The sequence below is a fragment of the Hydractinia symbiolongicarpus genome, chromosome 11, assembly GCF_029227915.1.
Source record: "Hydractinia symbiolongicarpus strain clone_291-10 chromosome 11, HSymV2.1, whole genome shotgun sequence".
NCBI classification, from domain to species: domain Eukaryota; kingdom Metazoa; phylum Cnidaria; class Hydrozoa; order Anthoathecata; family Hydractiniidae; genus Hydractinia; species Hydractinia symbiolongicarpus.
In genome coordinates this window covers 25054825-25073237 of record NC_079885.1, presented here as the reverse complement: position 1 = coordinate 25073237, position 18413 = coordinate 25054825, and the positions used below count along the sequence as shown (strand labels likewise).

General features: G+C 34.5%; 1 protein-coding gene across 1 annotated transcript; it reads left to right on the top strand.

Moving 5' to 3' along the window:
* Positions 1-308: 308 nt before the first annotated feature.
* LOC130614511 (uncharacterized) lies at positions 309-1933 on the top strand. The gene is made up of 3 exons (XM_057435940.1): positions 309-670; positions 760-1463; positions 1674-1933. Exons 2-3 carry the CDS (start codon positions 771-773, stop codon positions 1815-1817), a joined length of 837 nt encoding a protein of 278 aa, XP_057291923.1. The 5' UTR covers positions 309-670; positions 760-770; the 3' UTR covers positions 1818-1933.
* Positions 1934-18413: the final 16480 nt, after the last annotated feature.

The following is an 18413-nucleotide window of genomic DNA, read 5'->3' as shown; positions in this document are numbered from 1 at the left end:
AGTGCCAAAGAAGAAAAAATAGGTCTTTGTGATTACGATCGGAATATCACATCTTTATTACTCTTTTTTGAGGTCGGCACAATTTTTTACGTCAGCAAAAATATATATGTACGCAATAGAAACGAAAGAGTAAACAACCGGAAGGTAGCTATTCGCCTTTTTTATTGGTTGCCTTTTCTAGAATAAAAACTTCTTCGGCACCTCGTAGGCAAATAATATAAGTTTTATTTACCTATTGTGCTGTATGGAAAAGCGAGACTTGCCTCGCTTGCTTTTTAGTATATATATATTGATACACTGTTGTATAAACAGAGATAAAGGAACACAAACACAACACACATGTAGTTATTTATCTCGCGGTCCCATAACACACCGGCACACGATTCTGATGGAGATACAGCGAAATTTCGCGATTAAGCTTTATTACTGAAATGGTACATTGGAATCTCAAGTGACAAATTGAAAATCACCAGAAGCTATTATATCTCTAGCAGAAACTTTGACGCTAGTGTCAAGTGGTCCCCCGTCGCTTCTGTGAATTATAAAAGATTTAAAAACTTTCTTTCTCCAAACAACGGAGGTACGAGACCGACTAACACTACGCTTCACAAGGGACGCAGATCAAGCATCATGATCATATCTACAAAATAACTGCGCAGACACATATACGGTATATATTTTTTGTATAAACAGTATATATATTTTCTCATAACTTCCTTGCGAAGGATGTCGTCAGATTTTTGTGTTTCTTTATTTTAGTCGTGCCAAACATGGGATGGTTTTGCAGAGCAGCGATAAAGTTCCTTTTGGCAGTTTTTTTAGTATCTAGTTTGTGCATGCTTGTAATATCTTTGTCTACTAACTTTTGGATTCATTATAAGGATACTGGAACAACGGGTAGAAAGAATGTGTCTTATGTATCCGGGTTGTGGCGTGTGTGTCGTTTTAAAGCGACATTGAAAACCGCATGTTCATCATTCGAAGAACCCATCAGTACTTCAGGAAGAATTGGAAACACTCATGTCAAAGTTTGGCTTCTTGTTAGTACCGGTCTGGAAGTCATCTCCGTTATATTTTTATTTTTTATTGTGCTGAAGCGAAGGTACATGATTCATCTTTTCGTATTCTGCATTGTAGCAGTGACACAGACCATTACTACTGTTCTCAGTGTGTGCCTATTTATTCAAAGCATAGCTGATATTAATTTACGCAATAAATCATATGGTTGGTCTTTTGTTATTTGCTGTATAAGTGCGGCTCTCGATGGGTTGTTGGTCATATTATCAACTTCACTTTACCTGATTAACACGATTCGCTACAGGAAAAAAAGAAATTCTACCTATAACTTAAAGACAAAAATGAAAAACTGGCAAAATGATGGCACTAATTTATATTGGCCTGTCAAAGGTCACGTTGACTTTAGAAGAAATAATTTCAATTTTGAAAGTCGGGAAATAGTCAAGGTTAGTCGATTCGCGTTTTTGCGAAAAAAAGATAAACATTTTTTTGCCTTTGTTTGGTTTTTTATTGTTGCTTAGATAGTGAACGTAATTTCTTTAATAAATTACAGTGACTAGTTAACAGTGGTGCACAAGGTTAAAAATAAGCAGATGTAAAATTATGGAAAAACATGCACTAAGTTATATATGCATTAAATGATTGCTTTTATTTAGAGCCCAGATCTATCAAAATCAATGCTGTTAAAGCATGAAGGAAATGCAATCGCTCGTAGCATCTTTGCTGAAACGAAAGAAGACGCTCCTAGTGAAAAGAGAAGCGTGCGTTTTCATATAATAGCAACAAAATCGCCGTGCTGAAGCAGGTCATTCCCCTGCGATGAATCGTGCCCAAACAAATCCTAAAATAATGATATTTATATAAAGAAAGTTATTTATAGATGACATAAGAAAATACATTATATTTAAAGCAACAATATCGTTTTTGTTTTCAGCTAACAGAAATACTGCTTGTCTCTTTGTTTGTTCTTATGCTAGTGAATTCTAGTGAAGATAATGAAGGAAAATACAACGATTTAAGGGAGGCCTCCTTAATTTCCTTATTTCGCGACAACAGCTGCATGGAAATCTTTCACAAATGAAGTCCTATCCGTATTGAAAAATCACTCCTTTTGCGGTTTTGCGAAATAAGATTTATTGCAGGATAAAACTTTTGAAGTTGTTTATTAAAAGACCACACCAGTTTTTGTGTAATACCAGGTTACTTTTATCTTGTTTCGACTTGTTTTTCGTGGATCGTCTTATAGCAGCGAAATTGTCATAGACTATTTATAATTAGGGTTATTTTAAGCCAACGCTAACTTTTTGAAATTACATACATCTGAACAAAATTGTAGACTTTACATGCAGTTATACATGTACAAGTACAATGTATTTACATAGATCTGTTGTTGGGTGCTCTAGGAATTTCCCAAACAAAATTAAAAAAATGTATTTTTTCAAACCAGCCGGTCTAATTTCAATTTTTGGCTAATTTGTAGAAATTTGAAGTCGTGAAGTATTTCCATTTAACGCATCTCTGTGTCTGTCTCTGTTTGGTTCGGTTTGGTGGAATGTAAAATTCGGTTGACAATATTGTTTCATGGACGGTTATTGATAATGCAAGGGATGTGGTTTTAGAATGTGCACGTTTGTTAACGGTCAATTTTACGTGGGGTGGGATTGTTGGACCATTCTGTAGTGTTCCTTGCTAACCAAATACAGAAAGAGTTTTCCATGCTTATGCGGCTTAGACTTTTAGCTGTCTTCTATGATCCCAAGATTAAGAGAATTTTAATCACCGTAGAAGGTCATCCTACAGAAGGTGGTACTACTCGCAAGCCATAATTCCAAAAGTTCATTTTGACCAGATAGTCAATATCTTTTACAGTCAGGACTTAACAGTAACGATTGTGCAATTCATGACCGAGAGGTATGTGCTTTTTCTGTACTTCCTCTTCTCTTCTGATGATGTGGTCCATTTCAGCGGAAGACCTGTCCAGAGACTGTTGGACGACATTACCCTGCACATCACGAAAAAGGATTTCGGTAGCGGAGATATCAGATATTATATACATAATATATAATTTTTTTATGCGATCGAACGTTACTGTTTCTTTCTTCCTTATTCATTTAGAACACAGCTACCCGCTTCCAGCACTATTTTGCACAAACTTGAATCGCAGGGACTTGTATCCAATAACGAATGCGGATGTTTAATTGCATACTACGAACTTTCTATAGCAGGCACGGATGATCCAGATTGGTTTAACGATACCAGATAAATCGAAGTTTAAATTGCCTTTACGGCAAGTGCTACAATTTCTGAGAACTGACTGCGCCACTGCTGGATATGAGGTGATTTTCTTGGGATGCTTCCCACATAGCAGGTAGACATTGTGATAAAGAACGTAAGACTTGATGGCAAATTTCGTTACTTTCTGGGAAAACTGCTAAAAGTAAAGTCATAATTTCTAGAACCCTGTGCCTTTTTAAGTTACATTCCAATTGATATAATAACTTCGGATTTCGTACCTTGTGGTTTTGTTATCAAAGGCACTCTGTGCCTATTTTATGATGTTCAGTCACATCTGAAAAGGCCGAATCCTGAAACGCTCTGTCGAAGTCAATTGAAAGTATTCTTATTAAAAATTTAATTAAAGTGTCTTTGATAAATGGCTTAAATTTACCTTTCGTTCTAAGGCATGCCCAAAAATTGACTGATTTCCCACAGTGAAATTACTCACACTCCTTTAACTTCTTCTTTTTTTAATTTTGTCAATCGTTTTAGAAATGCAATTTACAGAGGGCACTAGGTAGTTGTATTCATGCACCCAAGAATAACAAAATGCATATACGCCATAAGTTTTTGAACACAGAAATTTTCTATTTTGATATTTCTTATTTTGAAAAATAGCGGAAAAGGTCCCCATTTTGCATTGACTACCTGGAAACATTCTGGACTAGTCTTCCAACAATTGTAGTCTATATTTTTTGACATTTTATAGCTTTTTTATTAAGGCATCTGGGTATCCAGTTGGTTATAGAATTAATATCGTAAACTGTCAATAGTTAAATATTTTTAATGAAATACTTTATAATTCAGTTTTAATACTCCCAGATGAAATTATCAGAGAAGCTGCATAATTCTTTGTAAATCATACCACAGTTGTTTTCTAAATGACTCTAACCCATCAGCTTTCATTTCTCACAAAGTAGAACTTTTGTTTCGTTCCCAAGGAGTGAGAATTTCGAGAGTTTTCAAAGATCTAGCGGGTGATTTACAAATAATTATGCAGCTTCTCAGATAGTTTCATCTGGGAGTATTATAACATTGGTTGTGTAAAATTTGTGGTAGCCGATGGTAAGTTGCGCTTTTACTGATTTATTATCCATTTTTTATTTACTTGATTAAAAGAACGCTGCATCTGTTTTTAATTTATCAATAGAATGACAAAGTAAAGGAACTTCAGAAGCAAGAAACTTGCACTTTTTTAGTTTGGTTTACCAGAATTTTATGGAGAGGTAAAAAGAGAAATGCGGAAGCCCAGTAGAGGTTGAAAGCGAGGATACTGAATTGCTGTATGTGATTTTTTACTTTCTAATATATTACGCATCCTGTGCTATGAAACCATGCAAACGCTTGCAAGGCTAATATATACTTCAACATATGACGTATATTTTTTATACGTGTAATTGCGGAAGTATATATTTGCGAAGATTTGGTGCGTGTCTAAATTTTGTACACTTTTTTCCTGTGCATTTATTTTACGCAACCAGCCTTTAGAACAGATTTAGTTCTTTATGTGGCTGTCAACTAATCCACCGAACCCTTTAATTAATGCCAAGACAATATTTAAAATCGATGACGAAAAATAATAGATTTAGAAATCCTTATTTTTGTACATTCCTTCAGATATCTTTGGAAAGCTTATAATTCATAGAATATTTATTTTAAATAGAAAATATACATTTTTAAAACGGGTTTGAAATCGCAAACTTTGCATGGTTTCTCTATCCAATGCTCGTGTTATTGTTGTTGTTGATTAGACAAATTCAGTGCATGAAGTACGCCTGGTTACTTTGGAACCAACATCTAACATTGTGTGAATATTGATAATACGCAAGTGAAATCAAGGTGCGAAGTTGTATAAAAGCGTTGGTTTATCTATGTTTATTTAGGTCGTCAAAACAACGTCTTTTTTTCGACGTTGTATCAACATTGATATCACGTTTGTTCGGAAGGTAACATTGAAAATAGTTTGAATCTACGCCGGTTGCATCAACTTTACTGACCCAACGTTAATTAGACGCTGAATTTTTAGTTGTGATATTGCAACTAGAATTCCACGTCTAATCACGTTGAAAAGACGTCGTGTGCACACTAGGGACTGGGTATTAGAATTTCAGCATATAGTCCTGAAATAAGGAAAAACACTCTGCAGTTTTGCTTATTCTAATTTTTAGGAGCCTCCTGTAAAATAAAACCGTTCAAATTACTTATAATTTATAAAAGTATTCCCCCTTCCTCAAAAAACTGGTAGAACTCCTCAACTTTTAACTATGCGGGGGTCTAAATTTTTAGAAGTTTCGATCTTATCAGGATAAACAAAGCTTGATAAAACTTTTTACCGCAGAAAGCTTGAGCTACTTCTGCGTGCTTCTTTATCAACACTTTTTCTCACTCAGGTATAATAGAAAATGTTGTAGTGACAAAAGCTAAAACACAAACGAAGCTGCGTTTATCGTAAAACAGACAAATAAATTTCATTTTCATGCATTTTTTTGTCAATATTAGTTCTTGAAGTATTTCTGTTGAACGATTTTCTATGCGTCTGTTTTATAAACAAGTTGGATTATAATTTTCGGCTAATTTGTGCAAATTTGATGCCGTTTAACGACTTATTTGCTTCTCCTGAATTTATTTTAAAGCCATTCTCCTCCTCCACACTGTTGGAAACTTTCTAACGCGCGAAAAATGTAACCAGAACAGAGCTGCATAAATTAGTAGGATTCTACGGCTTTTTCTGACCATTTAAGCTTATAAAACGCTTTTGCTGACCTGGATTTCCTGAATAAGACATAAATCTTCAATTTTTCCCGTCATTCAGTGCCAAGTGTCAAGTTCTAAAGAAAAATCCAGTCTTAATGCAATGTATGACACATTCACTTGTTGTTTGATTCCAGACATATCAACCTAGCAACTTGCGAGACGACAAGAACATTGTTTTATTACAAGATGACTTGGCTTCATACTCACTAACGTTTAAACGTGTTCGTATAAAAAGTTTTGATGACAATTTTTTTATTACTATAACACTATATAGAACATTACTTAAAATCCGTTTCACTTACAATGGCAGATAACACACGGTGACCAAATTGCGTTACGGCATGCGTTTGCAATCTACCAGATTCTATGGCGCCAAGATAGGAAATTCGATACACACTTTTTTTGAAAAACCTGTTGACATTTTCATATGTGAAGGCATTTGTTCTGAATTGTTTCTTCTATCAACTGTTTAAAAAGTATTTCTGTGTTAAACGAATATTTATATAGATAAAACTACAGCTACGTATATTTACGTTCCATATGATTGAGTTCTTACCGCATATTTGATTGGTTAATCTACACGAAATATATGATTTTTATTTTATTTTCTACTAAGAGACGAGTGAAATACTCCAACTCTATACTGCAAAGAACTTGTATGTTTTCTCTGATTGGCTGAAAAAGCATGCAAAAAACATTTTTTATTTGATTAGTTAATAATAATTTGTTAAGTAAAAGTAAATCCCCTGTCCAAATTGCACAGAATAACTCACTGATTGAATAAAGTTGTTGTTGGTTTCTAATTTTAAAGACGATTGTCATCTTTTCCCGAGAAAAGAATGTGTACAGCAACTTAAGGGGTAGTTTTGAGTAATGGATAGATGTATGGGAAACTATTAGCAGTTGGGCTAGACCTAATGGGGTTTTAATACCATAAAATCTTTGTTCTAAAAATTTAGACGAGCACGTAATTGCTTTTTACATAAACTACATTTTAAATCCTAAATTACACGTTGGCTCTGCTGGCGAGTCGCAACGTAAATCTCTTAAAAAGTTCTCTGAAACTAAAAATACCGAATCCGGCAAAAATTCGATTTTCTAAAAAGGATATTTTTTTCTCCTAGAAAATGCTTAAATTTGTAGTGCACATTTAAGTTAAAGGCCGAAAAAGTTGGAAACAGCCAGAAATAACTGACGTCAACTCTTGCGTTTGTAAGTAAGGTATACCCGGGAGCAAAATAAGGCTAATCAATTCGTTTCGGAACAGACGGATTGATGACGGTTTAAACTTTACATAATACAGGCATCGGAAAAATAAATTTTGCCGGATTATTTATATATGCACTGTATATTTATATATGCACTTCAGCAAAACACCTAAAACAACCTATTTTTTCCCCTTGTTCTTCTGCCTAAGTTGTTTTTTCCACGGGCCTTATTGACTAGTACAATAGATAAACGTCAATATCGCTAAAAAAATAAAGCCATTGCATTTCACTTTTACGTTTCAGGTTGAATAACATTAAAACAAATGAAAGAAACAATGACTTAAATTATTTCAGAACCGGGTTAACATATCCGTTTTAGAAAGACAAATAGATTGTTATCACAGAGTGTTCGGGTCGCGGAATCGACAAATGGATGACAAATTAAGTTCTTCGGTTGCGAAAAACACCTATAGTACCTGCTAAACGACAGGTTTGGTCCATGCTTGTTAATGTTTTAATTCACCCTTTTTCGAAATTCATATTGTGTTCTCCTATCATTAAAATAATTGTTTTATTTCCAAACGTTTACGTGTATACTTTTCTTGGTTCTCTCAAGAGTCGTAATTTCGTCGGTTTGTGAAGTTTGTGGAAAGTTTGTGAAATGCAGGAGAAAAGATTTCTCTTTGTAAAATGTGCTATTTGTCAACTCCTATGTTAAATTTTTTCTGCATAGTATTTGTGCAATCTTTAATCTGTAAACTTTATTTATTTATCTTGCATTACATTTAGATGAAAATATAAAACAAATGGAATATCCGTGACATGAAAGTTCCGATCATAGTGTCAATTCGTGTATCTGCAAGTAAAAATTGTTACGATTACCAATTTATAAAGACAATAAGACTTATTGGTACAATTATTATCATTATTATGATTATTATTCCAAATACAGGATATAGCCACTTCAGTGTTCAGTGTGGGTCCTGTGTTCGGAATGTGCATATTCAGTACACACCGGCATTGCCTACTCAATTTCCCTCACATGACATGAGTTTACCCGTAGCTGTAGTAAAGACACTTGCTAAACATGCCCGCACTGTGGACCGAACCACGGACCTTGTGATTGCGAAGCGAGCGCCATAACCACAAGGCCACGCGCCACAAACAAGTAGATTTAAGCCCAATCCAGAAATTTGTGCAAATGAAAGTATTTAGTGGTGTTCTACCATACGTTTGAAAAGTATTCTGTAGAATTACAAGCTATTTACGTTTAGCGGTTTGTTGGATTTCTTTTTCGACTGAAGTTAATGAACTGATTTTGAGTCTGCTACATTTACAAAATTATTAAATCTTGTGTGATCATTAATTAGCTGTTATTATATATTATATATTATAAGCAATAAGCCAATTTGTCTACAATTTGTAATTTATAACATACAAGGACGAAGCGTAGCATGTTTTCACAGCGAGCGACATTTTGTTTTTCGTTTTTTTCGCGTTTCTTTATTCCCTAATCCCCTGACTGGATAATTGCGTTATTTTGATTTGTTAAAAAAACAATAAATTATAATTATGTGTGACATTGTCGTTATATAATAATTAAGCCCGCATGGTCTGTGATAAAGTTTCTAGCGCTTTCTCTTCTTTACAAAAATCTTCACAAAAAAGTTCGCACTGCGGAAGAGTTTTTTCATGCGCAGGTTAGTCTCCAGTCCGTTTGTTTAATTCTACAAGGGTGGAAGGCTGTGCTTTAAGTTTATCTAGTTATGCATCATTGCGACAATTCTAATTAAGTTACCAGGGGGTGGGTATCTTCTGTGAAAACATAACTTTGTTAATGTACAATTCTTAGATAATCGTAGTATGAAACAAAATCGAAGTACAAAACAAGATTTCTCGATGTCTATATCTCCCACCAGAATGCAATCTGGTTAATCTCTCGCACGAAAGTAAAAATATAAAACTTCGAATTTCAAATTAGTAGAAAGATGAAAGTTCTTGCGATCTTGTAAATTCTCTAATTACCTTGATTATTTGAAAAAGTTGCGAAGTGTATCAACTTTGAAGTGCATTTGCCAGGGGTAAGGTTTTTCTTTTTTTCTATTTTTTGTTGTTTCCACTTTGCAAAGGATAGTATTTTAATATTCAACGACTGTCAAACGCATTTTTGGTTGTTTAATGTTTTTTGGGAGCTCAATTTTTCAAAAAAGAGGACATTTTAGCCCGTTTTAACCATGTTTTGATAGCGCATTTACCAGGTCAATTTTTTTTTAGGTTTAGGTTTTCTACAGATCTTACGTGCTATATTTATGGAATCATTGACTGTCAGTGAAAAAAGTGAAGTATTCTAAAGAAAATGCACCCCAAAAAAAATAAAAATCGGTGTTTTTGTGTCGCGCACCATATATTTTCACATGTGAAGTCGTTTTACTGTAAGCAAACCCCCTGTTTTCCATTTTTTAAAAAAATGGTACCAAAGCATGTCCTTAAATTCTACGCGACGAAATATTTGCTTAAAATCTGATAAGAGTTAGTTCGTGTGTCTTTTTGCAGTGAAAAGTGCACAAATTATTATATGAAAACTGCTTAATGCGCGGACTGCAATTTACAGACATGGGAAGTAGCAAGCGAGAAAACTAGCTACAAATCTACAGTAAATTTTTCTATTTTGTTAGTTGTTTAATGTTTTAAAATGGGGATACCGCCACCTGATACACATCCAAACATCAATAGCAACAAAAATCTTATCTCAGTGTACACGCTTGTCTTCTTGCAGGCATAGAATGACATAGATAACACACACCAAACGATGAAACGTTGTGTTATCGGTTATGGTCGTTTTGTCAGTACACTGTTTACTTGTAAGGTTTGTGGAAAAATCTACTTTGGCAGGAAAATGCCAGTAAAGAACATTACTTTAATTTTGACGACAGCAAATACCTGTTAGACCCTGAAGATGTTTTCTTTTTATATTTGTCTACTCGTTGCATTAATTGCGTAGAGGCAGAACGCTGAATTTTTTGATTTGGAAATTTGCTAAGCTGCTGCCTCCATTGTGTAGAGCCGAAAAGGTGCTCCAGAGAATGTATAGGATCATGCACTTTTACAAACTGTTGATGCCAAATGAGTGGGTTGAAAGTGAGTAACAGCTTGGTTACTTTAAATTTATCTATTAACGTTAAAGAATGTTATTGACGTCCTGACGTTTAATTTGTATATTATTGTTTAAAACATACATTTTTCAGGTAAGTCAAAGAAGAATAAAAACACCCACAAGAATATTATTAACACCGGGTTAAGCCACAAGTAAGTGTGTGACGCAGCGTTGAACACTCTGTGGAGCGCTTAATAAGCTGTGCCACACGATCAGGTGGAGCACTTTAGTACAGGTTTACAGTATGTCGTGAATCAAGTGATGCGCAAACACCATTACAGCGTTGCGACTGTAACATATTTTTGAAGAAATAACTTTCCTACAACAAAAGCTCTGTTTAAATTAAAACACAAGAATAAGTCCATTGTTAACACACGCCTGAGCATTTAACAATGTTGCACATCCGTACAGGCGTGATTATCGAAAAAATTTTGAAAATTAATTGTCACAGTGGGCTGACCCTTTAGTATAGGTAAACCACGTTGCACATGCGCATGAGCGTAACAGCCTTTTCCAAGAAAACGGTCAGTTGTTAACACTGGGCTAAGCGCTTAACAGGCGTACAGGCGTCAAACCATTTTCGAAAAAAACTTCCATTGCAACTTTGGTTTAAAACCTGTTCAGTTAAAACAATAGCTCAGCCATTTTATTCGCAGAAAAAGTTTTCAGGAAAATATTAAAGATGTGGCTACCCACCTGCTTTTAGCATACGAATAATTGCTTAAGAATAAGCCAAACTGCATTTTTTTACTTTCACTTTTTAGCTAAAAGTATAGCTAAGTAACTAGCTAAATAATCATAGCCTCAACATAAAAATAAATGTTGGCTACAAAATTGAGAATAGTAAGGTTCTTGGCTAGCTAACTAGCCTTCAAAAATCCTCTTTCCTAGCCAAAAATCCTAAAAATGGTGCTTTTAAGATCTGTGTGGGGCTGACAAACGTGACAATATATTTATGTTAACATTGAAAACAAACACCGGCGCATTATTTCACTTGTCCGTACCCACCATCAGGCCTTGTTTTCACTAACTCGCCAGCGCTAACTCCCTTGAGCATCACCGAACATATCTATTCTAGACAGCGCGGGCATGTTTAGCAAGTGCCTTTACCACAGCTACGGGTCAATGTAAGGGAAATTGGGTAGGTATTGCCGGTGTATACTTAATGTATACATTCAGAACACAGGACCCACATTGATAACAGTGTTTCCAACACTGAAGTGGCTATCCTGTATAAATATTCGGACTAATAATAAAATCTACAGTTACGAGTATCCAGTAAATATATAAAGCCTAGAAATATTAATTCATTTTTATATATACTATATGTTAATTATATATGAGTATGTTGGAGGGAGGCTATCAAAATAGCTAGAAGCTAGGGTTATGATAGTCACCGTGGACAAGAACAAACAGGGACAGGCCTAGGGAAATGCCTGGTTACACAGACAAACAAAGACAAAAAGAATCAAAAAATAAAATAATCTAGAACCATGTAGAGTGTGGTACAAACCATGTGACTATATATAGTAGGTTGCAAGAATATGTTTTTAGAGGCTCTCTTTGAGGATAATAAATGAGGCATCAAAGAATTTAATATGAGGCATATAAGTTTGGAGGGTGTTCCATGAAATAATAGCTTGATAGCTTAATAGATTGGTACGTGAGTAGGTAACTTTCAAAAGACCATTGTATTGTGCTCGTGTGGTGCGGGGGTGGGTGAAGTCAATAGCATTTGTTGAGCAAATAGGATCAGGAATTGTTTTATGATACATTTGATGTAGGAGGAGAACATTATTCATAATGTACAGTATCAAAAAATTTAAGTACACCAAGATTTGCATAGAGAATTGTAGCAGATGTGTATCTATTGACGAAAGACATTAAACGAATAGCCCAGTTTTGGAGTGTATAAATCCTTTTAACAGAAGCACTTGGTTGACCCCAGATTTGAGATCAATATAGCAGATGAGAATGAAAAATAGCATAATAGACTAAGACAAGGACATCACGTGGTACAAAGTGTCTAATTTTGGCTATTGCTCCATTGGCACCAGCTTGACTGCAACTTTTTTAATTTGAGAGTTCCAGCTAAGATTGGAGTCTAACAATACACCGAGATACTTAATGTGTTCACTGTGAAAGATTCTTTTTCCACCAATTTTAAGTTTTGCAGGATGATTTAGAGGCTTGTTGGCGTGTTTGAAGATGATGTATTCAGTTTTACTAGCATTGAGAGATATGATATTGGCATTAAGCCATTGCCAAAGGAATTTTAGCTCTAAATTTACTTTTTTGTTAGACTTCTAGCGGAACTATTTATGTAAAGAAGATTTGTATCATCTGCAAAATGATGCACTTCTGAGAACTTAATTAAAGAGTGAAGGTCATTAATATATACCAAAAGGAGAGAGGGACCTAGTACTGAGCTCTGAGGCACTCCATAATTCACAGGTAATTTTTCTGATGTGGTGTTGTTAACAAAAACAAATTGTTGACGCCCAGAGACTTGAAAAGAGAGAGAGCTTTGCCACGAATACCATAATGAGATAGCTTTTTTAGTAAAATATTGTGGGCAACAGTATCAAAGGCCTTCTGCAGGTCAATAAAGATACCACAAGCATAATGTCCTTTATCAAGTGCATCAAGAATTCTTTGGGAGATGTTGATAATTTTTTCGAAAACCAAATTGATGACTATACAAACCCTTAAACTTTTCAAAAAAACTATAAACACGATTGATGGGGTATTCACCGGTTGAGAAACATGAATTTATAAGCTCTGATAGTGGGGAAGATATAACGTTATTTATAGAAGATAAAATTTTGGGAGGAATGCTATATGGACCAGTGCCTTTTTTTAAAAGAGAATTAAAATAATCAACAACTTCTTGTGGGGAAACTTGATTAAGAAAAATTGAACTGCGAATGGGGTTGCCAAGAAAGCTAGAAAAATGTTTGATGGCAAAGGGTATTTTAGAACGGATTTTATCAGCAATAGAAGAGAAAAAATTATTGAATTCATTTGAAATTTGACCAGGATTAGAAGAAACTTAACCATTGATGTTCAGGAAGGTGGGAACAAAATTATTATTTTGTTTTAGTGAGATAATGAACCTTACACCTTTCCATACATTGGATAAATTATTGAGATTATCATTAAGGTATTTCCTATAAAAATTACGCTTACTTTGCCGGCAAAGAGAAACAATCCTATTACGATACCTTTTATAGTTTTCTTTGTGAATAGCTTTCTGAATAGGATTTCTAAAATGCAAAAAAGATCTATATAGACGATTTCTAACCTCGATTGAGCGGATGATACCACAGTTCATTCATGGAGAATTGGACTTTTTGCTGTACTTTTTACTTGGGGATTGTTTCAATGGCGCATGAAGATCTAGTAGTTCTTCAATTGCTTTAAAAGAATTATCAAATGTGGCATTAACATTTTGACATTTTTATTAAGATCATCATGAAAAGCACATTCATTAAAGTTCCTCCAATCACGGCTGCAAATAGGAGCAGGATTATTTACAAGTCAGTCACTCTGATTTAGTACAAGAAATTGCGCAAAGTGATTGGATATAGAGGTGGTGATATTACCAGGTATAGTGTTGGTTTGGAGGGGGAGGGGAGGGGCGTGGGTGTTATTTTACCACGACTAGCTTTTTTTCTGATTAGGCATAGGCCAGAAATTAATGATGTTTTGTAATGTCAAACCGCTTCTTCTTTTACATTCACAGTGTTAGGCCTTCCTTGAATTCAGTGGTAAAATTGGGGAATAAACATTTACTGTTTCTAAATGACAATTTCTATTCAATGGAAAAATAAGAATATCTTTTTAAAGTGCAACAGAGCCGTATTTTGCGTACAAGAATATTTTACATTGCTAAAACTAAAAAGTTGTGAAATGGTTTTTATTAGAACATTGCCACGTAATCCATCCAACCAAGAAATGTTATTGTATTTTTTTGTAATCTAAAGATATCAACAGGGGATTAATTATTTAAACGACATATGCAGGCTGATAAAATTAATGTCAACGTTGACGGAGTTACTTCAAACACAACAAAAGACTTTCGTTGTTATTTTAACTCATAAGAAGTTTAGTACAACGATTGCTATATATAACTTTCAACGTGCTATTTTTGAAACGGCGCTTTTTATAGACTGCAAAACAACTGGTAATCGCACTGACAATAGAGCGCCACAACAGCACAAAAAAGATTTTCTTGGTAAATTACAGTTGAAAAGCGTCCTAATTAATTAAGGGAAAGCGTTACCCAACACCTAGCCATACAAAGGTAACTACTAACGGCGACGGGTGAGTAATTTGTTTTTTATTCAGCAATAAAACGCGTTTTTTTATCTTTGGCGTTTTCATTTACAAAAAAGAAGTGGTTCAATTTGACTAAATAAACCATACGGACAAAGAAACTGTTCGTGAAGATCTGTATTTTCAGCAGTCACGTCACAAAGTCGAACATGATTTCTTAGAACAACTTTGCAATGATTGCCAACAAATACATATTGTCAGAACTTATGAATTTATGAATCAATGATATTACCTGGTATAATGTACTGTTGTGCTCCACATTTAAATTCAACACGAACACAAAAGATAAAACACGCATTCTTAGACAGAGCCAGTCAAATATTACAACTAGGAACAGTCAGAGCTCCGCCAATTTTTGCAGTCTGGTAAAACAACAGTACTTTTAATTATATATATATATAAATTTTCTAATTTTAAATTTAGTGTTTTTTGTGCCGCAGACTATAATCATGCACTGCGAGTAGATCTTTTTGACAGTAATTTGTTGTTGTATTTGTTAACACTTTTTATTGTTTTTTTTGTGCCGCAGACTATACAATAATCTATAATCAAATTGTTCTAGACTACAATTACATTATATGCTTGCCAATTAGAGTTTGTTAGAATTTTCCGGAGTATGTGTACAGTATTTTTATCGTAATGGCAAAAATCCCGAACCAAAGCCATTTAAAGAAGGTAATTTTGTCTACATTTTCTTTTAACGCTTTGTAACACATCAAAGTGGTAGTTGTAACGTGTTGTTATTTGTTGTAACGAAATTCTAAAAAAGTGCACAACTTTGACTACATTAAAAACCAATATTTTCGGACTGAAAATCTTTCGGATTTTTTTTTGTCTGAAAATTTTTCCGTTTGAAATTTGTGTCTGCCGAAAGTCTTTTACTTTGCAAATTACTTTGCTTCACCTAGCACCCTAATCCTTTTCTCTGCCACGCAAATGCCGAAGCCGAAAGATCTTACTACTAAAAATGTAAACAACGAAATTCATCTATACTATATGGGCATAAAAATACATCCTACTATTCTGCAAAAGTTCAAGTCTTTGAAAGATTTTGTAGGTAGCTTGTTACATCATAGTTCTTGCTCAAAAAAGAAGAGAAATTTGGAAACTATGGTAATTAGCTATAGATAATTAAAAAAGAGGAATAATAACAGAAGTCATAGGTTAGGGCTAGCCATGACGGCATGGGGAAGCTGGACTTGGAGGCTAACATTAGCTAGCTAACAGTAGCTAAGACACCCAGTTAAATATACTTAAGCTGGTAACACTTACCTAAAACTAAAGCTAGTTATTTATGCTTAGTAAAACACATATAAAGAGAAACAATAGTAATGTAAAATTAATAACACTACAGTTCAACAAACCAAAGATTTCCGTTTTTTAGTCAGCCAACAGCTTTATGTAGCATTTTGAATTTTAGGACAAATGCATTAGTTACACGTCAGGGGACACATTAATTATGCCACACAAACATAAACAAATATGGTGGTTAAGTTTTTTTTTAAAAAAGCGTTAAAACATAAAACTGCGAGTCTGCTTGCTCCAGTGACATAAAAACTAAACGTGTGAAAATATCAAAGTTCTTACTATTATTGATTTTTAATCCACTTCAAACTCTAGCCTTTATTTTCTACTTCTAACTTTACTTAGGGACCGTTCTATTGTTGTTGTTTTTTTCGAAGTCCAGGGGCACCATTTTTCTAAAGAAAACCGTAAAATTTACTTCAGCAAATCAAGTGGATTCGTTTATTAGTGAGAGTACACCATATGGAAAAGTAGTGAGATTCAAATCCGCACTTCTCTGCAGTGTAAAAGATATTCTGATCTATATAACCATCCTACACCATGGGTCTTGAAGCCTTCACTGTTAAAAACAATACAGCTACTATAAAAAAAGTGGAAAATATTCACGTTGACGGCGGGTAATAAAGATTTATCATTGTGCATTTTTTAATCCCTTCACAAATCCTAATTCGGAAAATTAGATTAAACAATGATAAAATGGTTGCTATCTGACAAATTTCATTTAACGCGTCTCTCCGTTGAATGATTGTGAACCATGCTTAAGGGACCGAGAAAAATGATACAACTTAAGCTAATGTCCGAGATATCCGGGGTACGACTAAAATACAGTATTTTTTCTTGAATAGTCCAAAAAGAGCATGAAACGACTAAGCGATTGTCGGAGCTGCCTGGTGTAGACTAAACGGGATTCTAATGTAGTATAGAATAGAATTCCTTGCTAATTAAATCGTCTTCTATTGTCAAATGATTTGTCCCACCCATTAAAAATGTAAACAAAAGTTTACAGAATCTTAAGAACATGTAAAAAGTATATGGTGCTTACCTGTCGCTCATTGATCATCCAATCAAAGAAGGTCGATCTTGTAGAACAAGAAAATTAACCGATCATATTGTTTTTTTATTCTTGTTGTTGGCTATAAAAATTATGTTCCTCTCAAAAAATTGTTCATTCATAGAAATATAAATTTCTTCCACAAATACTTCATCATTGTTTTGCCTTCTCTTTGGTTGTTTTTCATACTTCCATCAGAGTTAAAATTACTAAAATCCTACTATGCATCAGCTAAATATATTTAAAGCAAGACTGACTTGGCAGTTACCTACGAGAATGTCTTTGAAATGTGGTTAACATGTCACAAAAAAGTGTATTTTCCGTCTATTAAAGACGTCTTTCAGCAATTTTAAACGGGTCAGAGACGACATAAGCAAAAACTTACTTTGTTGTTTCATGTTGTAGCTACTACGAGTATGTCAAGTTTGCTTTTATTTTCAAAAGGTCTTTTGGAAAGGGTGATCAGCCTTTATCCCCGGTTATTTGTATGAAAAGGGGTAATTATTGTGCATGGTTGGTTGAAAGTATTCAAACTTTCTAATGCATTCTACAAACAGATTTCTTACTTGTAAAAAAACAAGGATTAATTAGGTATATAGTAAGACAGATATTGTATGCACGGTAAGACAATATTTCACGCGCTGCGCCCCGTATAATGTTGCTTCATTGATTGGAGAAACCTTTAGATCGGTATCCGATATATGCTTAATTTGCAGGTGTTACACTAGCATGGCATTGATCGGGACTATCAGGAGCACCAGTAGTAAAAACGGTGACATTTAAAGTAGATCACACTGCCGTTCTTAGTTGATGTCCGTGTCCAGAAGTTTAGTCTGCCCATAGTGGCTTAATCTGGGTATAAAATATGTAGGTCCAGGGCAATTGTCATGGCAATTAGGAGGTCGGTACATGGTTTTGTCTGTTATGGTATTTCAGATTGAAACGGTTGAATTCCTTCTGTTAGTGTGTACTATGCATAGTCGTCGAGTTTTTGGCAAGAAGAGGAGCGGTAAATGGTCTCGTTTGACATTGTAGATATATAGTCTGATATCTTTGGATTTCTTCGGGTAGTAGGAAAGACGTGGAATTGGTGGTACGTTACACAAATTATTGACTGCGAGGATCAGCATTGAGAAAATTCAGTTGCGCAAGTCACGCTGTACGAGTGCATAAATTGTGTTGGAATAAAGTCTTGCTATGAAACAAAGTAAGAGCGCAAAGAAAAGTTAAATTGTATGTCCTATTTGAATGAACTGTTGCAGCATTTTTCTTTTTTACTATGTAGGGCAAGTCTAATCAACAAAGTCAT

Bases quoted from the DNA above. Each gene is read 5' to 3' on its own strand.
- LOC130614511 (XM_057435940.1), top strand. From the start codon at position 771: ATGGGATGGTTTTGCAGAGCAGCGATAAAGTTCCTTTTGGCAGTTTTT. The intron at 1,464-1,673 runs GTTAGTCGATTC...GCTTTTATTTAG, and splicing joins AAAGTCGGGAAATAGTCAAG to AGCCCAGATCTATCAAAATC.